Consider the following 25,224-nt stretch of genomic DNA (forward strand, 5'->3'; position numbering starts at 1 on the left):
GTTGGCTCCATGGGCATCCAGGTTGTCCTGTGTCCTGCTGGAAGTGATCTGGTTTCACATGGCCTAGACCTCTGTGGACCCCTCACTCTTTAGAAAGTTGACAGCTCATCTACAATATTGTTCTTTGTGTCTTCAGTCATGTTGCCAAAAGTTTCCATTAAAAGGTGATTTGCTCATGAAGCCAGCTTACCTTTCATCCTGAGTATTTTTCCTAGGCATTCTAAAATCAATAGTGCTTGGTTAAAAACCCTGAACAGCAGATGCTTTTTAAAGCATGTGAAAAAGGAGATCTGAAAAAAAACATATTGAATATGTTTTATGGTGATATGATTTTGGATCTGTATCTCCTATTCACCTCTATTCCTAGCATGAACCTATGACAAAAATAAATACTAGGCAACAAAGCTAGTAGTAATGCCAAAGCTTCAAAATAAATGTGATTGCTTGTGAAAGAGCAGTTGAGTGAGTTGGATGAAATGGCAGTGTAATTATATGGTAGCAAGTCAAAGTTTGATAGCTTGGAGCTTATCTTAGCACAGCATGCCACTTCCCCCCCCCCGCCTTGGTATGGCAACACTTCTTTTTCAACACTTCATTCCTAGTTTTTCCTTTTTAAAAATCCTATCAAACCTTAAGTTTGTTGTTTCTAATTGTTTTGGAAGGAAATTCGGATAGTAATTAAAATGGCACAGACCAAAACCATTTAACCAAAATATCCCCAAAAGGAAAATTTTGGGTAGTTAAAGTGAACATTGTGAATTCCCAGCTCTGCAGGATTCTTTATTTTGTTAACACTTCTTGGATTAGCTTCAGTTTTGCCAAGATAGAGGATAACAGAATGCAGACTCCTATGGGAAGTGTGCCTATGCCCTAAAAGACCTGAAACTGAGGACTGCCTGTATGTATGTGTACACGACACTAGTCCACTGTCACAAATATTTCCATTATTTGGAAGATTGAGCAGAACAAAATGGCTTAAGCTTTAGTACACAAATTTTAAGTTACTAGTATGCTTTTAAATAGTTCAGTAAAAATTGCTTTCTTTAGTAGTCAATGTCTCTTATCTGATACCTGTTTCCTTCCCCCTCTGTGGATGCTTCCTGTTTTCCATGTCAGTCCACACATCCCCCTATGTATTTCCATGTGCCTTTTCCTGTTGTCCTCTGATCTGCTGCAGCTGCTCCTCAGATGCCTCTCCACCAAGGAAAGGTTCCAAAGCTGAGCTGGCTCCTATACAGTGCTGTGAAGACACACTTTGAGGACCCCTACCCTCACCTCTTCAGCAAAGAGGCAGCAGCTCTTGCTTTTCTGGGAATGCTGCTGCAAAGTAGCCTGTGTACCATTAACAGTGCACACCCCACTTTGGAAGTCCTTCTTGTGCCTTCATCCTGTGCTGTTAGTATTGTGCAAGTGGGACAAGAAAAACAACAGGAAAATAAGATGTGTCAGGTCTGTGATAGTACACAGTTAAGTCATGTCTGTTCTTTCATGTATGACTCAGTTACCCTCTCTGAGATGGCTGTTGCTGTGGAAATAAAATGCTGACTGATAACTGGGAGAAAATTACTGAAGGATGGATCCTGCTCCTTACATGTGGAATTGCATCTTCAGGGATGTAGTAGGGTTTGGCTACAAGGCAGAAAGGCAGAGAGACAAGACACTGTCTGAACCTTACTGTCAAATACACCCTGGTTCATGGGTATTTCCAACCCTTCTTTCTACTGCTTTACAAGAGAAATGTGACTATATTTATTTCAGCTACCTATGTTCCAACACCAGCAGAACTGAGGTGAAGTATTCCAAAATACTAATTTAAAAGGGAAAAGTGCACGAGACATGATCATGTAGCAAGTATTTTCTTACTTTCTTACTTTTTTTTTTTTTTTAAATTGAGGAGTACATTCTGTTTCTCTTCCTTTCTGTTCTCCTACTGCAGGGGATGGATGTGGGCACACAGTGATGTATCAAGACAGCGGGACACTGGCATCCAAGAACTATCCTGGGACATACCCAAACTACACTCTTTGTGAAAAGAAAATCCAAGTGCCTCCAGGAAAACGCCTGATCTTGAAAATTGGAGACCTGGATATTGAATCACAGAAATGCGAGTCCAGCTACCTTACCATCCAGAGCTCTTCAACATTGCATGGTATGTAAGAGACAAGGCCATGGTCGATGCATGAATTGGTGAAAGGGTGAGTAAAAGGCAGCTTAGCAAAATGCAAGAAACGTCAGCCTTTGTCCTCTGCTCCTCCTTTCCGTATTCAGGTGTTTCGTTCTCTGTGTGGGAAGCCATTGTCCCACCGTGTGTAGTGCTGCCAAGGCTGAGGGTGCTGCCATGCTGTGCTGCAGAGGGGCTGCCGGGGCTCTGCCTTCACACCTGCAGAGCTGGACCATCACAGTTTTGGTACAGCAAGTCTGTAGATCTGTATCAGCCCTGTTCCCTTCTTGTGTTGAGGAAGAGCTTCCTCACAAACTAGACAAAGATGAGCAATTGGAGTCAGTGATCCTGTGTGTCTCTATTCGTAGGCAGTCCATGGCTCAGAGAGGACATAACCTTTACTATTGCTAGCTGTTAGCCACCTTACTAATGTACAGGCTTTAATACTTGCAGATATTAAATGCATACAGCCAGACTGGGCTCTTGTAAGAGATTTGCACAGGAAGATAAGCAAATAATCTGCTACAGCTGTGCACTTAAAATAATCATAACGGCAACAGGATTCTCTCCAGGGAGAACATGAGGCCTTCCTTGAAATGGTTTTCCCCATCAGTTGTCACAGAAACTTTTGATCTGCACTTTCAACAAGAGTCAAACTGATTTTCAAGTCATGCACCCTTTTTCAGAAATCCCATTTAAATTCAAAGCTGCAAGGAGTTCTGCAATGTAGGAATGAACTCATGAATTGACAGTTCATAAAATTTTGCCTGCTGGGAGTGGGCTGTGTAGCCCTTCAGTCAGCTGAGTCTAAGCGTACTGTCCTGGACTTAGCAAGCAGGATGGATTCAAGGGAAAAATGTGATGAAGATGTGAGCTGTGCATAGCCTCTGCAGGTTTTCCACCTCGCTGCTTGGCTCAGAAACATGTGTGGTTCTCCAAAGATGAGATCTCATAGGATATCTTAGTAGTAAAGAGGGTTGACTGCCTTTCATTTATCAGCATTGATGGGCTTATCACTCATCTGGCAAGAGAAGATCAAGTGAGGTATTAAAGGCTTGCTCACAAAGGAAGGTAAAGGTAATTATTGTTCTCATGGGGGAGGTATTACATTTTGAAACAACCTTCAGTAAGAGTGGGCAGTGACATGCTGATATCAAAGCCTGCACAGAGCTTGATTTGAGGCATAAGGAACATCTCTGTTCATGTGTGCTGGAATTTTTTAGTGTTATTTATTTCTTTCTTCACTGACAAGTGAGAAGAGGTGAGGCACTGCAACAGGTTGCCCAGAGAAGTTGTGCAGCTTCATCCTTGGAAGTGTTCAAGGCCGGGTTGGATGGGGATCTGACCAACCTAATCTAGCGGAAGGTCCCTGCCCATGTCAGGGAGGGTTGGACTTAGATGCTCTTTAAGAGCCCTTACAACCCAAGCCATTCCGTGGTTCTGTGATCCGTTTCGTAACTAAGTAATGAGTTGTGTTCACCTGGAGCAGTCTGTCTGTTCTTGGCAGTAAGAAATAGGTGGTTATTATTGCATTAGCATATCTTCAAATAATTTTTATTGATACTCTCTTGACATTTCTAATCTAAATCTTCTCGGAAACGGGGATAAATCAACATATTGTTTTTTGAAGTGAAAAATGAAGTTTGGATGTTGATTGAAATTCTGGCTCCTTACAGATCAGCCTGAAGGCATCTTCACATCATTTATACTGCAGTTATTCAGCCTATAAGTACAGAATAGCTGTGTATTATGCAATCAAGTCCACATAATTAATTTTTTTAAAGTGTTCCCACACCCATTTTCAGATCTGATTAGTAACGTCTGATGCATGTGGACTGTAATTTGCATTCTCAGTAGTGAACTGCACAATTAGCAGATTTTGGTCATATCTGATTAAACCAGTTATACAGTTTAGGCAGACTTACCATCTGTAATGGTTTTTGTGGTCTGCAGCTCACTGTAGACTTTCCCACCAGCATACCTACAGAGTGTCTGTTCTACATTCAGGCAAATCCATGCAGAATGGATGTGGAAATAGTTCTATAGGCATAAATTCATGATGTTGCTTGTGTTTTAAAAGACACGTGAATTCTTAGATGAGATTAGAGCTTCTCTAATTCATTTTTTTCAACAGTCTTGCTATAGCTTTGGGTTTCAATATGCATTTATTCAAGTGAAAGAAGCCCTGTGAATAAGCACTGCTACATCCTTTCAGTCTGTTGAGTGTCCTTTTAGACAGCTGTTTTTGAACTCAGATCTCCTCTTTGCAACTCTTCCCTCTTCATGAACATCTACAGGCAGGTCAACATCTTCCCTCTGGCTGAGGAGATACTGACCTTAGACACAAAATTCTTTCATGGGATGATGGAGACTTGAAAATATTTTGCAAGCACTGAAAACATCTGCGCAATTAAAAACTAATCTTGGTGTGTTTTCTTTATTTGACCTGGGTTTAAAAAGCAAAACCTAAAAAGCAAATATGAAAGATGACAATGTGAATACTGCTCATGTTTCGAATTAGTCTGAGCAGCCTTTGCTCTTTATTTAGGAGGTTTGCAATTACAAGCCAAAAAGGTCCAAAGGGAAATATGTTTTAAATATCATGCTGATTTCTTCAGCTCTACAGAAGACAACAGCATGAATGTGAGTATGAATAAAAACATCTGTTGAGGAGTATATCCAAAGCTTGGAAAATTGGTCAGAGGCAAAATACTAGATTATGTGTACAAATATAAAATTAGTGTGAAGAAGGCTCCAGATGATAAAGTATTGTTTTCCTTTCAGATTTCTTCCAGTCTTTACATATAACTGTGATTCATTCATCATTATAACCATCTGCAGGGATTCTTGCAATACAGCAAGGAGTAACTCAGTTTGTCTTTGGGGTATTTATGTTCCATGCAGCAAAGGGAATCTGTTAAATACAAATGAAGGGATGAATTGATTTAACTTAGTGGGAACATTGATGCTACTTTAGTGAGTTGGTGACTACAGATTAGAGCTCCTACATGCAGATTTTATAAAAGTTCAGGACATTCTTTGAATTCTGCAGACGGATAGAAGAGTATGATTCAATCCTAGAAAAGCGTGCAGTTGTTGTATATGCTGATCTACCGAAGCCTTTCTCGGTCTCAACTGAAACATGAATGTGACACTACAGATCTTCTCGAACCTTTGGTACTTCTCAGCTTTGATGGACCTGTGAAAGCAACTATTGAATTTATATTTCTCCAATATTGCAATTAAAAGATGATAGTTAAATAATCTTAATGAAGCTCTGAAACTGGAGTCACACAGGGTCTTGACAGTATATCTCTGAGTTATTACTCTGCAAATTATTTTCTTTAGTGTTCACTGGAGAAGGGAACCTGTAGCAAGCCTTTACTTTCAAGCTGTTAGCTCTGTATTCAGACATAGCTGTGAAAATATTAATCATCAGTCAGCAAAGGGAGTCTAACACCCGTTTTGGTGAAACTGAGTCGCCTTTGTCTGACAAACATTTAAATATCAGCACAGCTTTGCACAGGTTGTCTCTAAGAGAAATAAATAGATGATCGTGGTCTGTTTCAAAGACACAGTTTTTGACTGGATTAAAATATGGTGGTTTTTGTCCCACAGAAAATTAATATGAGCATAATCTCACAGCGCAGACAAGGTGCAGCCTTTACCAAAATGCTTTTCTTCTCGAGTTAATTGCATTATCTGAGCATATTAAAAATTCTGAGCTCTGAAGTAGAGCTTCTGATTTTTTAATTAGTTAAAGGGATATGTGAAAACAAGATTAACCATGTCAGCCCTGTAGTTCTCAAGAACAAAATTTGCACTACTTATGAAGGTGGATCATAGATGTTTTAAAAGTTTGACAGGAACTGCTTTTAGTCTGCTTCTTTTAATGTCTCTATCAAATTTCTGTACCTCTTTTGACCCCTTTTTTGCTTTTTTCTATCTCTTCCCCATCTAATGGCTTGATATTTTTTCCCTTAATTTTGTGAGATGATCATCAGTCTTGACTGGAGAGAAAGCCAAAAGAAGAGATAAGTGCCTACTTACTTCCTCATTCACTTGCAGTCAGTAGGAGGTTGATGTGTTCCTCTGGGGTGGATGTCAGAGCTGCTGAGTGACTAGTAATAATTTGGAGAGTTAGTGCAGTTGACTTACTCTTGCATAATTTACAGCTGGTAACTAACGTGAAATAGAGAATTTACTGAAAATGCTTTCTTCTCCCCACACCCCATCACTAAAGGTACAGAGTGCCTTCGGATGCCTCTTACCTGTCATTATGACTTGAGGGGATTCATCAAACCAGTCGCTCTCCTTATTATGGATTGAAATAAATATCTTGTTTGAATAAAGGGTGTGTCCAGATTTCTTTTTCATCCCTCAAAGGAAACTTGTTATTACTGTATTGTTTCTGGTGTTTCAGGAAACCCAGAGAAATGCCCAGACAAGTTCTTGCTGAAGATCAAGTTGAGCCGTTTCTCAACAGTCAAAACACTTTTAACAGTTGGGTTTCACCTGAGTGGTTGCAGTATCCTGAGTTTTCAGCTTTGGAAGAATTGATGCAACAAAGAATGTCAGTGTTTTGTTTTATCAAATGGGCCTTTTTTCCTATTAGCTGCATACAGTGTGTTAGTCTCTGTTTTTTGTTAAACTACAGTTCTTCTCTCGTGATTCCTAGCTGTTGCTGTGTTTCTGTCTTTGGATTTGGCTAAAACCACGACCATGTTAAAAGAGGCAATCTCACTTGAGGTCAAGCAGACAGACCAGCCTGTGCAGGTGGCCCAGATGCTCCATTTTAAAGTTGTGATTACTTCCCCAACCTAACTCAGATGCCTTTTTCTTCCCTTTATTCCAGTCTTTGGCAAGCCTTTGTTAACCAAAAGTTGTATTTGTTTTTCCTGAAACAAGAAATGCTTACCATTCAGCCTGAGGTCAGACTGTGTTGCACAGAGTTAAATGTTGAGTAACCAGGCTGTGTCTCATCCTGACTGCTCTGTCATCTCGTATCTGCAGTGTTAAACACCACCTTCCCTGCATCCTGCAAGGAAGGACATAGAGCAGCACTTTCTGTGTCCTTGCAGGGTCCTGCTGGTTCCCACTGCACCATGTGCGTGTCAGGGTTGGAGCAAAGAGGACCTCTCTTGGTAAGGGGGAGAGGAAGAGTTACTGCTTATCAAAGTATTTGTGTGAATGTGGGATGGAGATGGATTTTGGGGCTGAAGGTATTTTCATACAACAGATGCTTGCTGGTTTTATGAACTATTTGTGAAAGACTTGCACTCTGGGTGAGTTTTTAGCTCTGAAGTGAAACAAGTGTAATCCCTGTTCATCTCATCCCCTGTCCTTCCCCAGCTACTGAGGTAATTCCAAATTGATTTATTTGAGAAAAGGCTACAATTTAAAACATTGTTTTCCCCAAACAAATGCATTAAGACATAATAATCCTTTAGAGGTACATCCATGGATTGTTGCTGCATCTTGCCTGCCAACCACCGCTTACTCTGCAAGACTGAAAAAAGGGAGAGGATTCTCTGTTGAACAGAGGACATAATTATTTAATATCCAAACCAAGTTTCTTAAAGACCTCTGCAAACGTCAAGCTGCAGATTTCTAATGAAGTTGAGGAATATGAAAGCAGAATGAGCATAGTGAACTGGCCATTCAATAGCTGAAGAGGGAAATAGTTGCTTCTAAAAGGAAGCCGAAGCAAAAGAAGAGGCAAGAAAGTATTAAGAACTAGAGAAACAAGCAGCATGTAGGCATTGCCAGCTGCTATGAAAGAAGAGAGTCCTCTGGGCACAGTACTTCTTAAGGGAAGTAGAAAAAATAAAGGAACATAATTCAAGGAAAGCTCAGGAGCCGTGCCAGACTCTGGTTGACAGTAGAAGTAAACTAGACCTCATAAAACCAGACAATGCTGTAAAGATCATCAGATTTGCAAAACAAAGCTATTATGAAAAAGACAAAAGCAGTAGGCTATTGCTAACATTGAAAAAATAAACAAAGTGTAAAATAGTCTCTTCAGTCTCCAGAGGGGCCAGCCAAAGGATATCCACGAGACAATTTACCGTGTATCTTGCAGGATGTTAATACTGCTTGGAGACAAAAGTGTTTTATTTAAGCCACCTAAACCATACCAACAGATCAAATGTTCTGCATGAAAGGCATTAAAATTAGTTAATTATGGAGAATATTAAAATTAGTATACTTGAAATCCTTAGACCCCTAATATCTCTCCTGCAGAATTTTTATAAATATGTATAAAAGGAATCTGGAGTGAACAGACGGAACCACAGTTGGGTCAACTTCTTAATGAGACACAGGAATAAGGAAAGGCCCTGGCATCTAGATACAGTAATATTGAAAGATGGAGAACACCTACTCAGCTTCATCACATGTAACACATCTGTTTATTAAATCAAACTCTTTCCTTTGTTCTTATAAACAAACCAAATAATCCTGCCTACTTACCCCAGCAGGGCTCCAGCCAAGTCACTTTAACAGGAAGCTGAGAGAGATCAGCATTCATGACTCGTTTTTCAAGCCGAATATGCAAAACAACCCACCTCACAACTAACATTAGAAGATGAAAAACTGATAACGTGATCTGGCAGTTCTCAAAAGGGATCTTAAAAAACTTCTGGCTAAGTCCCAGGTTTAGGAATTAAATATTTATCCAGAGTCAAGTCCAAATGCTGCAGTAAAAATTAACAGGACCCTATAAGCAAGTTTGTCATTTTCTTACTGAGGCTTTCTCCATCATCTCTCATCTTCACTATCGTTGTACAGTATTCATATAGAGAGCCCAGGCAAGTCTGAGGACCTGACACTGTAGTGCTGATAAGGTTTAATTCAATTACCTGAATTGATGAGAAGAAATATATTGAAATGTTTTGCAAGGCATCCTCAGTTTGCAACAAAAGAACAAGTGAATGTTTCATAGTATTAATAAACTCTACCTCCCCACCTCCCCCTTTTTTTTTTTCTTACAAATCTTTGCAGAAAACTTATAAACCTTTGGAAAATATTCCTCTCTTGAGTATATACTCATTCTTACTTCTATATCCTTTAAGGAATTAATCCTAGTCTCCCTTTTTTTTTGAGCTACCTGTGGGAATCTCCTGGTACGCCAGAACTGCTTTTGGCAGAAGATAACCATAGCCTGATAACCTTTTTAGATTTATTACTTAATAGTGGAAACTTATCTTTAGACACTGAATGTTGGTTCCTTAAGCTGATTGCTTCTGAATTTCTTGCTTTAATTTGGATTATACAGCTCTGTATGTCTAGACTATTTTGTATTTTATTTTATTGGTTTTGCTCATGATGTATGATTTGTTTGTATAATTATCTGGAACGTATGTAGACTTGCTACTGGAGGAGACACTCATCCTGATCCAGCTGATGTGTGATTGTGTGAATCAGCCATCTAAATTATACCTCCAGAGTAGATAGGTCACTGCCAATCGCTGCGAGGGAGAAAGCCAAAGAACACTTGTGAGAAAATATGTAGAGAGAGTCCTTGAGAGAAGAAAAGGACTAAAGCTTTCTCAGGTGTTTTATTTTGAAGATGTGCAATGCTCCTTGTCTTTTCCTCGTTTTTCTCTCTCTCAAAAAAATATCTAAGTTAGCACTTCTCCCACTGCAACCTGACACAAAAGACCTTCTCAAATAAATCACTCGTGCAGTTGACTGGTATGACACAGTGTCAGATGCTGTCTTTTTGATAAGTTCATTTCCTAAGCAATTTGTTTAACCCTTTTTATAGACATTGTTTTCTCTGACTAAGTCGTGAGTCATTTTTCAACACATGAGTACTCCAGGGAAATGTCACTCTCATCGCTTGTTTCTCTGCCTGCCTGCCCTCACCATAGGATTTTGAAGCCAAAAGGACAAGAGTTCCTCCTTTTGTTTGTCCCATTCTGCTGACAGCTGGGTCTCGTTGGCTCCAATTGGGCTGCTCTATAGGCTGACCTTATAGTTGTTATAAGGCAAATGAAGTATTTGGAAAAGAGCCCCTTCCCTAACCCAGAGAACCAAGCAAAATGAAGAAGCTTTTGGGAGCCTGTTATGATGGGTATCACTCATGGAATTTGCGTCATGATGTGAATGTAATTTCTTGTGTCTCAGAAGTCAGTTCCAAGTTGCCCTAAAGTAGCCACCAAGACAACCACCAAGATGAGGTTGTCTAGGATAAATCAAAGTGATCGTTTTTCATCCCAAAGGCTTGCTTTAGGACACAAAAGCTGTCATTCACCTCAGCAGAACAGATGGGATGAGGGCTTGCAAAGGGTCATTTGGATTTTTTTTTCCTCTGGGGAAAAAAGTCTGTTTGCGATCTTACAAAAACCTCTTTGCAGTTTATATTGTACATAGACTCATAAATTTGAACGAGTATATCCAAACTGATTTGAATTTTCTGTATTGTCTGTGCCTGAGGGCAGCTAGGGACAAGTGTTTGCACCCAGGTACAGTGACAGAAGGCAAATGCAAAGACTGTGGCAGTCTCAAAGGAACTCTCCCCTCAGGAACTGACTTTCTGAGGAAGCAAATGTAATTACTGGGAGTCCTGGGCACGCCTGCTGTCACAAGAAAGGAGTGTCCCCAAGACTGTTCCAAGATACTGCAGTTGGTAGCTATAAACCCTTATCTAATTCACTGTAAGCACGAGGCTGTTGTCTCCCTGTCCCACTCCCTTCATCTTCCCCTTTCTCTTCCTCTCTTTTTTGTTTAAATCTCTAGAGACTTGAACTGTATACTTCCATGTGGTTTTAAATGGAAAAAGCTTAGGAAATGTTCTAAGGGAAGTGTTACTGCCTTGTAGTACAATTTGGCTTGTGGCCAAATTTTCCTTGAAAACCAGGTGCTCTGCTTCTGATGTTAATCCTTTCTGACTGGCTGCTGTGCCACAGTGGCATGAGCTGTGTGTGTTCGGAGGGTTTATCTCAGGGACCCTGCCTAGATCCCTTGGATTGCTTTTGAATGTAGTGTCATTTTCTCTAATGAGTTACTGCTGGTTGTAAGCACGCTGTACTTCAAAGGTCGAAGGGCATTAATCCTTCTCTTAAGGCTTATGCGATGAGAAATGTGGATGCTGGAATTGCTGCCATGCAGAGACAACTGGATCCTGGCCACTGCTTGTCAGGGTAGCTTTAGAGCTCATACCCGTAAAGGACTGAAGCCAAAACCCTTTTGTCAACATTTGGGTTGATACTGAAAGAGAATGAGTGTGTTATGAAATTCTCTGCTAATCATGAGACTTTTCCAGCCTAATTACGTCATCTAAACTTTTGAAATCTTCTTTGTTCTGTCTGCAGGGCCGTACTGTGGTAATGTGATGCCTGTCCCCAAAGAAATCATTCTAGATAGCAATGAGGCAACTATTCACTTTGAGAGTGGATCCCACGTGTCAGGACGAGGCTTTTTGTTGTCCTATGCCAGCAGTGATCATCCAGGTAAGGTGATATCCAAAAGCAGTAGATTAGTGGCATAGCTGCCCCTATTTAATTATCGTCTTTACAGACATAGAGCTTTAGCCTAAATATTTGTTCCTAAATATTTCCAGATTAGCATGAGCCATGGTATTTTTATTAGCATGTGTGCAAGAAACAGTTGTAACATTAACCAGGTATAATAGCTGCTGAAATCCTACCTAGACTATTTGGAATACAGGGCAAATGGAGGGGAAAATAGTGCCTTTTCCTTGAAGCTCCACTGTGTTTTGAGCTCCATCATCCGTCACACTGTGATAGAATGGAAGAGTAGGAGGGATTAAAGTTTTCATTGCCACATTTAATGTTCTAGAGATCTGTTCAACTTTGAAGAAGGTGTAAAGCATAAAAAGAGTAGAAGAGGGAGTTGAAAAGAATGAAAGAAAACCATAGCTATTGCTTCCAGTCTAATAAAATTGCTAAAACATTATACAGAGAAGTCCTTAAATGTAATTTCATGTTCTGGCAAATATTTGTCTGTATTTTTACATCCTACTATGTGAATTGACATTTGTAAATTTTCACAGATCTGATCACCTGTTTGGAACGTGCAAACCACTACACAAAGGCTGAATTCAGGTAAAGGGGTTTGCAGCTCTATATTCTGGCTTGCTTTGCAGTATCTGTCAACTGATTCAATTGTTAGAAAATGTTAAAGAGTCTTGGTTTTCTGGAGAAGTGAATTTTTTGAGTAATGGTCTAATGCCTGGTTGTGAGAAGCAGTAGTGCAGAATGGAAGACTGTGGCCCAGAAAAATGATGGAATGGAGTTGCAGAGCTCTCAGCAATTCTCATTAAGTGCATACATATACATGGTATATGTAAAAAGAGTTTCCACTTTGAAATTCAAAGTAGCCTCAAATTCTAGTGCTTCCTCTGGGAGCAGATCACGTCCCAGCTGATACAAGATTATCTGAGGACAAGCTATAATTTCTCGGTTCCTTGAACTTTGTGATAGGTTTGAAATGGTAATAAATTGTGCTCTTTTGGCTGCTGTCTGGATGTGCATATAGGCTTCTTATCTTACTCTGAAAACTTGTGTGGTAGCATTTCTAGAACAAGAGAATTAAATAGAAATAAATGCCCTTGCTGAACTGCTTTTCTGGGTCTTTGTGTGCTACTGTGTTCAGTCCACCTATGAACTCAAGGACCCATTTATTTAGCTCCTAGACTCACTAACAGAGCATCAGTAATTCAGAGAAATTACTGCTAAAATATTTACTGGTTTGAGAGCATTTCTTGTATAGGAGCTTGTTTGTGTGTATTGTCACTACAGTTCATTCCTTAATCAAGCCTTTCTTCTCTCACTACAGCAGATACTGTCCTGCTGGCTGCAGAGACATAGCAGGTGACATTTCTGGTAACATTGGAGAAGGATACAGAGATGTAAGTACACAATGTAATGGGGGCAAATTTATAAAGACAAAAGAAACAAGAATAGAACAACTTGCTTTCAACTTTTGCTGCTTGACTTTTGTTAGTAATTCTTCTGGGCTGTTTTGCTATACCTTTTATTATCAGTATATAAGTAAGCTATCAGTATATAAGCACACAGAGACGCTTTTCAAACAGACAAATCAATTGTGTGAGAACAAAGTCCACTGATTGTCAAATATACCTACTGACTTGTGGTTTCTGGCTTTCTGGAAAAAGCCTGCCTAGTGTTTGTCCTTCTTGAGGCAGTGCTCATCCATGTACGAAATATTTCTATGGTTTTAGCTTTTACTTGTTTGGTGTCCACATGTGAAAAAGATACATTTCAGTAACACGTGGGTTTTCTTTAAGGTTATGCCTGCACTGTTCCTTGCATATGCTCTGAGATGAAATAAATATTACACACTGCCTAACCACATCCCACTGGTAACTACCAACCTCCTGGGTTGTTTTAACTTCTTGTTCTTCAGACTGAAAAAGCTGAAGTGGTTGCATTTATCCACAGCTCATATGACTCAGAGCTCTGCCCTCTCTGTGCCCCTCGCTCTGGACTCTTCTCCTGTCATGTCTGTGAAATCTTTACCTCTCTCACAGAGGAGTCAGCCTAATCATACCACTGAAGAAAAATCCCACCCTATCACAGTCACTGAGTTTCCAAAAAGTCAGTGCTCATGTTTAACCTGTTCATCCAGTTATTCCAGCATGCTGGCTCCAGCCTGGAAAGTGGCAGAGCTGAAGAAACAAAGAAATGCCACATTACATTCTCATTAGCTGGAGTTATTCTGCCCTTGGTTCCAATTATTAGGGCAGAAAAGCAGCACATGGCATGACCTCATGCAGATTTTATCTGTGCTGAGGAATTTGCAAAAGAAATTCTCCCTCCACTATTAAGGAGGATTTTCTGATGGGAAGAACCTGCAGGGCTCCCCTGGGGATGTGCTGCCTTTGTGCCTCCACTCTCCCCACTCCTCCCTGGAGGGGACATCCCAGCACCCCAGCTTGTCCAGTAGCACAGCCCAAACTGGGCCAGTGTGAACCTGACCAGCCTCTGCCTGCAGCCTCCAGGAAAGTCTCCTTCGTACCTTTCTCTGTCTCTTTCCTGCTTTGCCCTAGCCCTGTTACTGCCACCTAGCTGGCACATGAGTTGTCCTGCCTGTATTCTTCAGCACTATCCCACCTGAGATAATGGGAAATAGGCTGCACTTAAAACCCAGCAGCAGCTACTCAACACACAGCCAAACCCCTAAGGTACACCATAATTCAAATCCTAAAGTGCAATAATAGATAGGTCTGTCTTCAGGCAAGAACACCAAGGAATTGTTGATTTCTCTTCCCAAGGAAGTGTTGCCTTGCCTTTGACTTTTTTTTTCCTGAGGAGTGACAATCTTACAGCTCCTTCTCAGAAGCAGATCAGATGTTTTTTCATTTGAAAAGAAAAATTACTTTGGGGGATGTATTTTTTCCAAAGATTACTCCTCTTTCTCCCTCCCCTCCCTCTTATTCCTCTTGAGCTTTTGCTGGATTTTATGAGCTGTAGCACCTGGATACTGGTAGCTTGGGACGGAAGGCATTAGCAGCTTGTCAGATTGATTTCCTGAGCCTCGGCTCCTGCCTTTCAGACGTCTCTGCTGTGCAAATCTGCGATCCACGCCGGCGTGGTGGCGGACGAGCTGGGCGGGCAGATCAGCGTCACGCAGCACAAGGGCATCAGCCGCTACGAGGGCGTCGTCGCCAACGGCGTCCCCTCGCTCGAGTAAGTACCGCTGGGGCTGGCACCGGGGCACGGCCCGGGCACAGGGCACTGCCACCACCTGCACAAGCTGCTGGGGACACCGTTTTGGGGAGGGAAAGATGTTAGGAGTGTTTCTAGGGCTTTATTGAAGTGGTGTTGGCAATGGAGATAGGAAGAGGTTCCAGGTTTTCAGCGACTCTATGCCATGTAGGGTGACATTTTCTTTTTCTTTTTTTCCCTTCTGTTCCTTCCAAAACATATTTACAAATTACTTTGTTAACAGATACTTGAGAGTATGATGTTCTGCAACAAACAGCTTTAATCGATGTGCTAATAAATCATGATAAATTCATGTTGAAGTTGAAAAAAAGCTAGGAAAAATGAGTAAGTAAAACATGCCATTGAGCCATAGGGGATTTAATGAACAACTTCTTAAACATTGTGCTTTTGACACGTTCAGAGTTTTTCTCTTTTAGAATATTTATAGCAAGGGGTGTTATATTTACCGCTTATCTTCTGACTTTTAATTGTACTGCTGTTGAAGTAGAAATAAATCCTCTAATCTCTATCCAGCACAGTAAGACCTTCCAGCAACTGCTTCTGTCATTTCTGTTGGTTTATAGTTTTTAATTTTCAAATGTTATCTGGATTTTACATGAGGTCTTTTTTTTTTTCTTTTTTAAGAAGGGAAATTTCCATCCCATAACCTATGAGAGCTGAAGCAATATGTAATTTTTACACTATTTTCCTGATTTCTCGCACCCTCGTGACAATTTTACAATCATGGTTTCATTCATAAAAAAAAAAAGGCATTCATGTGCTCTGTTGTTGTGCTTAAACTTCATCAGAGACAATGGCACTGGAGTATACAAAGTTGGGTAGAAGGTAGATCATAGCCAAAGAACTGTACAGCCTAAATATTTTCTATTTTTCTTGGAAGTTGGTTGCCAAAGAAAATTAATATAAACTAGTCTCAAGCAAAGCAGGACTGAGAGCTCTGGTCAGGCACCAAGCCCCTCCATCAAGCAAATAATACAAATTCTTTCCATCACAGGTGCCAGCTTAGTGAAACCCTAAATTAACTATTTTGTATCTTGTATAAAGATGTTACAGAACTGTTCACATACAATCATATTTTTGTGACCCTTGACAATCTCAGTGGAATAACTTGGACAGTAGCACATAAAATTTTATCATGAAAGGGAGTTGTGATTCCCGTTCGTATTTTTTTTTCCCAGTACAAGAGCCAGTGGGCAAAGAATGAAGTGTGTAATTCTGCAAGTGTGTGCGTGCTGGGGGCTTTAGCCCATTTAATGTGAGGCCCCTGAGAGAGCACCCTAAGGAAGAGCAGAGCCCCTGTAGCTCTCCTGCCCATGGACAGAGGCACTCCTTGAGCGTGATGCACACCTCCAAGGGACAGAATTGCCCCAAGGAGACAACAGCAGCTTTCTGCAAGTTATACAGGAAGCCACAGGCTCAATGCCTACAAACTAGAGGGCACAGAGTTTGAGAAAAATGGGAGTGTCAGCACAGCACTTCCTAGGATGTTTCTGCCGCACCTGGCAGCTGGGACAGTCTCTAGAACAGATGAACTGTTGGTGTGAGCCCAGGAGGGGGAAATTGGAGTATGTAGGGAAATGCTTTTGTTTCAAAACATGAAAAAGGGCTCCTAGAAACAGTAGGCCTCTTTACTAAGAAAATGAATGCAATGCATTTTGTGCTTTAAAGAATCTTTTATAAGAGGTATCTACAAAGCTGCATGGCTTCCCTGTTCTGCAGTACCTACACGCTGAAAGAAAATCCTGCAGATGAGCCGGTGCCCGCAAGAAAAAATTGGTGCTTGAGCAGCAGTGCCTTAAGAGCTTTTTAGATATCCTTAAATAAGAGCTTGCTCAAGCTTTTAAAATCTCATTTATAGTGGATTTCAGTATTAAAGGTTTAAATTATTTAGCGACTTTAGCCGAAATTGACCTCATCAAAAGCTGCTGCTGGAGTGCATCGAGCTGTTAAGTGTTGTTGTTAACGTGGAGTTATGTCTCGCTCACCCAGCACCCTGCAAGAGCTGACCTTGGCCTCCCCACTCCATCTCTCAGTGTGTTTGTTACGCTCCAGCATCTGTGAGGTTTTCACTTCCCATGATCCCTGTGCAGACCTGCACTCCCAGAGTGGCTGGATTTACTGGGCAGTTCTGATAGCCCAGTGCAAATACACAGGGTGCTGTAACATGGCCTGGCCTGTGACTGTAGCTCTGCACATGTGGAATCACTTGCCTTTGAAAATGCAAGAGACTGTGTGCTTGTCAACAGGGAAAGATGAGATTTGGGGTTAACCTGCACTGCTTAGGAGAAGCTTTCTTGAGACCAGCTCTCCTGAAGGTTGTCAGGCAAATGAAGAACATGAAGTGATACCCTCCCTTAGAGGACAAAGTGGAACTTGTGTTACAAAATTCCAGCAGTCACATTAGGAAACTGATGAATTACCACTTACTGAATTGGCTTGTTCTCTTTAGTGAATTGCAGTGGAAATTTATCAGCTTGATTTCATAGCTTTGTAGACCTTAGAAATGCTAACCTCGATTTGCTAAATTTGTAGTCCTGTTATTTGAAAGGGTTCTGGTTGACTTTTTTTCATTTCAAGTATTCTAGGAGCACTGTGATTGCTGTTTTGGGTAGGTTTTACTGATTGCCTAGGCATTCATTTTCTTCTTTTCTCTTGAAATGTATTGCATTGCATTCACTAAGAAATCAACAACTGTTTTGGCTGTGATGTGGAACTGGTTTGAAGTGAGCAGAGTGCATCTGATTGCCCCTAAGGATTGCCTGTGGGGAAGATGTGGGAGGGAGGGCTTGTGTTTCCCCTTCTAGCTACTCAGCCGCCTACATGCCCAAATAAATCAGCTCCCACCCAGAGCTCTGAAGGGCTTCGTTTGCCTGTAGTCATTAGTTTTCCCTCAGTGACAAAAAAAGGCAGTGTTTTTATTGACCTTGACATGGGACTACTTTCCTATTCCCCATTTGCAGTGCTCTCAAAACATATAGCCCTGCAAAACATATAACACCGTGGCAGGGCCGCAGACAGTAGCTTAGGGGAAATTTTCCTGGCCAAAAACAAAGAAAGGGCAGCCTAAAAGGGAACTGTGTCCATGCTTGGTGCAGAAGTTGTTTTACTGCTTAGTCACGCTAGCCAAGGCTTTTCAAAAGGGGCCAGTGATGCATGCAGCTAATCGAAGTGACAGCGGAGGGGGCAGATTTTCAAGAAATCCAAACTAATTTAATGTTAAAACCCTGGCTTTTCTTTTTATTAGGCAGCCAGTTGGAGTCATTGCTTGTGGAATGAAACCTCAGGGGCATCTCCTTGGGAATTAGAAAACTCCCTGAGAGGCGAAGGAAAACTCAGCTTTCCCTTAGAGTGGTGATTTTATCTTGTCCTGCATTGTGCCGGGGCTGTGTGGAGTGGCCCAAGAAATGGCTTTTGCCCTGAAGCAAAATAGTCCATGTCAGAAGGGGGAAGAAAAAGGGAGCCATATATTGGTTAATGGAGCATAATGAACCATTCCTGATGGGAGATGTTGGCCGTGGTTATAACAGGACTGGTTCCCACCCAGATTAAAACAAGGAGTAGTTTTCATCCCATTTTCATCCTATGACACACCTGTAGCCCAAGTAGGAATGGCCAGAGCTGGTGTGGTTTAGTTTCCATCAAGTGTAACTCTTTCACAAGCAGCAGGAGTAAGAGGGTGATGCAATGGGAAGTCGCTCTAAAGCTTTAAAAAATGCTCAAAACCATTAAAAAATTACCTGAATTCAGTCACAGTGAGAGACGCACTTGAGTGCTCTTTAGGGGGTCAGTATCCAGCCGGCAGAGAAAGTGACTGTCTGGCCAGAGATATTTTACTGGATAAACAGTGATTGTGCTGCTCTTCCTCAGCACTCCTGTGACCACCTCATGAGAGGCTGAATTACCTTTTTCTTTTCTTACAGTGGCTCTCTGTCAGATAAGCGATTTACGTTTACTTCAAATGGTAAGAATAATTGCTTTGTTTTTTAGCTATTTAAATATTTTCTGTAAAAGTTTTAAAAAATAAGCAGGAGAATGTCAGGCTGTGTCTAGGAAGGATATTTTAGGACAACAGTTTTTTAAAATTGGCAAGTGAATAAAAAAATTGAAGGGATCTGAAGTGAGCTAGAAAAAAACACTGAATATGTGCGGTCATACGCACATAGATGAGAAACAGAAATAGTATTCTGCTGTTACATTTCTGGTGCCAGCATATGAAAAATGACAATCAGATAATCCCATTTTTATGTACTTTAGGCTACAGAAAATGAAAGCCGTTTTTCTTCAGACATTTGTAATTTCCATCTTCATCATACAAGTGGAGAAAGAAAACATAGGAGAAATGAAAATATATTTATATTGCACTGATACAGAAGGCATTTTTGTTTATGGCTTTCCAAGATGCAAAACCCTCTTTTAATCTGTCAAGCCGTTCATTTCCATAAAACACAGCAAAGAGGGGGGGAAGAGTTTGCATTTGTTCATTTGAATTATATTTCACTCATTTGAGATAAAATCATTTACTATTCTACTGAAAACTGTAGTGCATGCATAGGCCTTTGAATCTGCCAAGGAATTATTTTTAACTTCGTTGGACCATATTCCACTGGCCTGTTTTCTCTGAAGAACCTTGATGTGCAGAGACTTTGTGGGTTCTTTGGTGGAGTTTGTAGTGCTTACCCACAGATATTATCTTCATGATATCACATCTTGGCAGCAGTATCAAGGAGCTTCTCTAATGAGTAACTTTCCTAGCCCTAATTGCAGGTGGGAATCATGAAATATTTACAGTAAAGTTTTCCTCTCAGTACAGTGCCTTCATCTGTGAAATGTTTTGTACAGCAGAATTAGTTAATGCCAATCTCAAAACATAAATATTATGTTTCAGAAGGAAAAATTTAAAAATAAAAAATGTCTTCACAGGAATGAGACAAAAGTGCAGAGATTAAAAAACTAACTGGCAAAAATAGCAGATGTAGTCAGAAGGTGTCATGTATGTAGGAGTTAGACTGGTAAAGGATTGGGACTGCAGCTCTCTGGTACTGGATCATGCACTACGAATTGACTGGTAAACACCACAGCTAATGGAGAGCATCAGGCTAGCACTAGATTCAGCAATGTCTGACTTTGCTCTTGTGGGTGGTCTTCAAATGTTGCTAGCCTAATATAAAAATATCCTGTGAAAATGCAAAATAACTCCTTCTGCCTGTCTGTGTGGGGACTCCTAGGCTGCAACAAATCTCTCAGTCTGGAAGAGGGATTCCTCTCCAAGAGCCAGGTTACTGCATCTTCCTACTGGGAGGAGACCAATGAGTTTGGGCAACTACTCCTCTGGTCCCCAGACAAGGCTTGGCTACAAGTCCCGGGATGGTCTTGGGCCTCTAACCACAGCAGCAACCGTGAATGGCTGGAGATAGACCTGGGAGAGAAGAAGAGAATAACGGGTATGTCCTCTAGAGTGTTTCAGCTGGAGATGAAACTGCACACAGCTGAAAAGCTGATAATGCACTAATGCAACCTTTCTTTTGTTAAATGTAATGAAGTGCTCTGCACTCAGGAACATTATTTTCCTGTTTAAAACAAGAAATTATTTACAAGAGTGGTCTTCCTACGAGGATATAGGATTGAACTCAGCCATGCATATCTGATCTGTAAACATGCTGGCAGAACAAAATACTTATACAGGGAGCAGTAGAGTCTGAGTGGATGATCTGGAATCAATAAGAAACATGAAAGTCACAGCCTTTGAAACAAGGCCTAGGTGAAAGATATTCCTGTTTCCATCTCCTGGTTTAGTTGCAAAAATGTAAATTACAGTTGCTGCTAAAGATGTAAAGATGGCCAGTACAGACCATAATATCAAAAAGCAATTTTCATTTTGGAGTCACAGAATCACAGAAGGAGTAAAACTGGAAGGAAGTGGGTCATATGGTCCAGCCTCAAGCAGAGCAATCCTAGAGCACACAGCCCAGGATTGTGTCCAGGTAGTTCTGTGATATCTCCAGTGAGAGAGACTCCACAACCACTTGGGGCAATCTGTCCCAGTGTTTGGCCAAAGTAAAGAAGTTCTTCCTCGTGTTCAGGTGGAACTTCCTGTGCATCGGTTTCATTGCCTCTTGTCCTGTTGTTTGGCGCCACTGAGCAGAGCCTGGCTCCATCCTCTTGGCACCCTCCTATCAGATACTGATGGGCATTGATGAGGTCCTCTCAGTCATCTCTCCTCAAGGCCTAACAGACCCAGCTCCCTGAGCCTTTTGTGCTCTGTTCAAAATATCCATTGGTCTAATTTCACAATTTAAAACATATTTCTATTCTTCACCTAACTTTTAAACTCAATTTCAACACAGTTTGAAAAATAACACCTTGAAGACCAAGTTTTCCAAATTGTTTTGGCTTCTGTGTTTGCATTTGGAAATGTTCCCTTAAAACAGGCACATAGAAAACGAAAATGTTTCTTGCATTTTCTTAAAAGGGATTAAGACCACTGGTTCTGGATCCATGAATTTCAACTTTTATGTGAAGACATTCACAATGAACTATAAAAATAACAACTCAAAATGGAGAACTTACAAAGGGATTCTGAGCAATGAAGAAAAGGTAAGGGAAAGTGGGAAGGGTAGGAAAACACAAAACAATAATGCTATTGCTGTCTTGACATTGAAGGGCAGGCTTTCACTGTCAAGAATGATTAGGAGTTTCAAACTTGTCTAGACTTGGGCTGTCTTCACCACTGTAATTTATGGCTACGGAGTAGATCGTGAGCTTGTTGAAACAAGGAAGTTACCCAGGGATTGGTGAAGCTGTGGGACACACAGGGAGGCATGTGTATGTCTGCACCCTTCTTTTAAAAATGTGCTGTAATTGGAGCTGTACAGCAGCTGTTGGGGCAAGTCCTTAGCTCTGTGTTTGCCCGTGCCAGGGATGCTGTTGGCGTGGCACCAGCAAAGCCTGAGGGTCAGCTCCAAATGCATTGCGGTGGTCAGTCCACCTCCCCCTGCCAAATGAAACAACCCTTTGGGTGAAGGGCAGAGCTGCTGGTGGAGTTTGTCTGAAGACATTTTCCCCTGAAAACTTCATGTTTCCTTTCAAACAAAAGAAATCCCAAAAGCCTTCCTCCCTGTCCCCGCAGTGTTCAAAGTCAGACCTCCACTCATCATTCCCGAGGGATCTCAGCTTGCCTCAGGAGAAGGCTCTACCATCCTCAGGGCTGATGGCAGTTTTTGAAAACTTGGCAGAGCTGAAGAGAGATTTCCTGCTAGCTCTGCTTTTCTTAGCTTGCATGGCAAGGAATTTCCAACATTAATGGTGCTAATATTTTTTTAAATGTTAAACTGAGGGGATGCTGGCCCAAAGAGTGACAAATCAGATTACTAGTGGGTGAACTGCAAAGGCTTAGCTATTTAAAATGTGCAGGCTTGTAGTTTCCCACAGGGACTTATTATATACAAATATCCTTTGAAAGTATTATATACAATCTTAGTTTCAGCTAAGGCTCATGACAGAGCCTGTCCCATCCTGTGCCATCCGTATATGGCCTGGCATTTTATCTAAGATATGGAGAGCTCACTTCTCTATCTCATCAGGCTTTTAAGTTTTCCTAGATCATGCTGAAGCATCTCCAAGAACTAATATTGCAAGGATGACTGCTCTGCACAAGGGGCTGAGCTGATTCTGGGTAGTAATATATAAATACAGGAACAACTGTGTAGTTAATAGTCATTCTTCAAGTTTGATATAGAAAACTGACCATTTTACTAAAATGTCTAGAAATGGCTCACTTCAGGTTTTTCCTTTTTATGTTTCTATCCGCTATTTCCAAGAAAGGGTGCTGCAGTGCTCTCAAATGAAAAATGATAGCATTATACCAGCATACATTAACTGGGAATTACACAGTATTGAAATGGTGATAAACTTTCTCCTCTGAGCTAACAGAAAAATGTGATCATCTGGCACAACTAAAAAGATTATTTCTTTCCAGAACTCTCAATTCCTAAAATCTTGTGGCTGAATCCCAGGTTATCAGCGTGTTAGTCTTAGGATGAAAATCTTTGAAGTTGGATGTCAGGAGCACGTTGAAGAGTGAGACTTTTAAAACAGGGCAGACAATGTGTGTGCACCTTTCGTTGCAGGTATTCCAAGGCAACTCCAACTCTGGTGACATAGTGCGCAATAACTTCATCCCTCCCATCGTGGCCCGTTACGTGCGGATCATCCCTCAGAGCTGGAACCAAAGGATAGCGCTGAAGCTGGAGCTGATGGGCTGTCGAATAATGCCAGGTATGGGGTAAGCAGTGCATGGTGCCTCCAAAGCCCCCCGTGCTGCCCAGTGCCACTGATGCCCCCTTCTCTCTTGCAGCTAACAGTTCCTTCACGCATTCCATGTGGCAGAAACCAAGTCAGAGCACAGAAACCTCCCTTGGAAAAGAAGACAGGACTGTTACAGAGCCCATCCCCTCCGAAGAAACTAGCTTGGGTAACACTACCTAGTGCTGCATTTTCTCTAGGATGCATCGTGTCCTCAGCCCAGTCTGAGTGAACTTTAAACTTTCTCACAAATCAAAACTTTTATTTTCCCTTCAGACTTTAATAATGACAGAGAGAAGAGGGAGGAGCAATAGGTTCTTTTTGTCTTAAGGCACAGAAAGAGATTGAAAGCCTTAATTTTCCTTGATGTGTTAAACATTGGGCTTTGGTTTCCCTGTCATATTGGTTGATTTGCCATGCTTGGTGGGTGGCTCAAGGGAATACAGTGAGCACTCAGCAGCAATTTTTGGGAGAGTTCTTCCTCACTCATCCTGTATTTTAGAATTTTTTAGTATGTGAAGTAGTTGTCTCACTAAAGTATTATCTTCTCTCCACACAACCATGACTTCCAGAGTAAGTTCTCAGCTGAAAGCAGCATACAGTCGTGCCTGATTGTGTAATTAAACACTCTTTCATAATGCCTGTGTTTATGGGGGCTCAGACAACCTTAATTTGTGTAATTCTCCCAAATAGAATTTGCAGTCTTCATTTTCTAATGTTGTGGAGCTAACTTCTTAGACTTTAAAAAGCAAACAAACAAAATTTGGTGCTTATACTGACTGTTTGGTGGGCTCACAGCCAGGCAGGAATTGCCAGACCCACTGTACCAAATGCTACTACCCATTAGGTAGCTGATAGTTGTAGAAATGCCTCTGTGAAAAAAACTAGTTGTAAGAAGCAGTCAGTGGAAGAAAAAAAAATTCTGAAACGGCTTGCCAAGAGCAAGCAAGCTCTGTTCATCTGTGCAGCGGTATGAGTAAACCATATCCATGTTCACTGAAATTGAAATCCACAGAGATTTCATCTGCTAAATTGTAAATACCCTGTGGACACTTCTACTGCCTTATTCTCTCAGCTGGCAAGTGTCTGTGGAAACAGGGAACGGCACGCTCCTGACACAAGAGCCACCCCACTTCTAATTTTCAAATCCCTGCTCTAAAGCATGTTGTGTTAGAATTTAACAGTGGCTAAACGGGTTTTTCCCTAGGTTCCCTCACGGAAATCTTTGAACCACTTTGGCTGAAATGTTTCAGCCAGTTCAGCATGAGCCAGATACTTGGCATGTAAAATTGCAGTCTCCTTTGGCAGATTTATAAGCAACTGCAAAGAGAGTGTCTATGAGTGGCTCTTTAAAAGTCATCTAGTGTGTAATAAGAAAGAACTGCTCTTTGTAAGGATGCATATAGATGCCAAGTCAAGTGTAACCCTTGAGAAAGTATATTCAACTATTTTGTTTTAACATTGTTCCACATGGGTACATGGCATCCAACCATAGCTGAGGATTGTCTTTTAGTTTTACAGTTGTACATTTTCATGCTCTCTTCAAGAAGCATTCCTGCAACATCATCTACCTTTTGCTGTAGTAAAAAATACCAGCTTGCGAGTAACTTACCTTTTAAACTTTTATTCCTTCTTTTTTTTTTCCTCATGCAGGTTTAAAGCTTACAGCTATAATTGTCCCCATCTTCATCGTGCTGTTTCTGTTCTTGTTCTCTGGAATTTGTATCTGCGCAGCCCTACGCAAGTAAGACACTGGTTTTTGTCAAGGGAGGCACTTGTGGGTACCTGGCTAGCATGTCCAACTCCATGCCCTCTTTCCAGAGCCTCCTTACCAGGGAGCTGGGAATTGATCCTGTTTATCAGTCTTTCTTTTAAGTAGAACTCACCTGTCTCTGTAAATTGTATTTCTTACTGTATGCCTCCCCTAGTCAGAGAAAAATGAAGGTAAAGGAGGTCAGAACTGTGCATAACCAACTGTTCTCTTCACCCTACATATACCCACGTGCATTGAGGTGTAAAGCAAAGACAGGATACTTGCCACACCAA

The 25,224-nt window shown here is 41.2% G+C and overlaps 1 protein-coding gene across 2 annotated transcripts in view; it reads left to right on the forward strand.

Annotated features, from left to right (window-relative positions):
- Positions 1 to 25,224, forward strand: part of DCBLD1 (discoidin, CUB and LCCL domain containing 1) — a 46,570-nt gene that overhangs the window by 14,026 nt on the left and 7,320 nt on the right. For both annotated transcript variants that reach the window (XM_038132769.1, XM_038132770.1), the window contains 11 exons: positions 1,937 to 2,149; positions 11,479 to 11,616; positions 12,180 to 12,231; positions 12,965 to 13,037; positions 14,705 to 14,838; positions 18,798 to 18,838; positions 20,103 to 20,318; positions 21,347 to 21,471; positions 23,004 to 23,151; positions 23,231 to 23,347; positions 24,832 to 24,922. In XM_038132769.1, coding sequence (XP_037988697.1) covers positions 1,937 to 2,149; positions 11,479 to 11,616; positions 12,180 to 12,231; positions 12,965 to 13,037; positions 14,705 to 14,838; positions 18,798 to 18,838; positions 20,103 to 20,318; positions 21,347 to 21,471; positions 23,004 to 23,151; positions 23,231 to 23,347; positions 24,832 to 24,922 — 1,348 coding nt within the window. The remainder of the gene's footprint in view (positions 1 to 1,936; positions 2,150 to 11,478; positions 11,617 to 12,179; positions 12,232 to 12,964; positions 13,038 to 14,704; positions 14,839 to 18,797; positions 18,839 to 20,102; positions 20,319 to 21,346; positions 21,472 to 23,003; positions 23,152 to 23,230; positions 23,348 to 24,831; positions 24,923 to 25,224) is intronic.

This window comes from Motacilla alba, chromosome 3, assembly GCF_015832195.1.
Source record: "Motacilla alba alba isolate MOTALB_02 chromosome 3, Motacilla_alba_V1.0_pri, whole genome shotgun sequence".
NCBI lineage: Eukaryota > Metazoa > Chordata > Aves > Passeriformes > Motacillidae > Motacilla > Motacilla alba.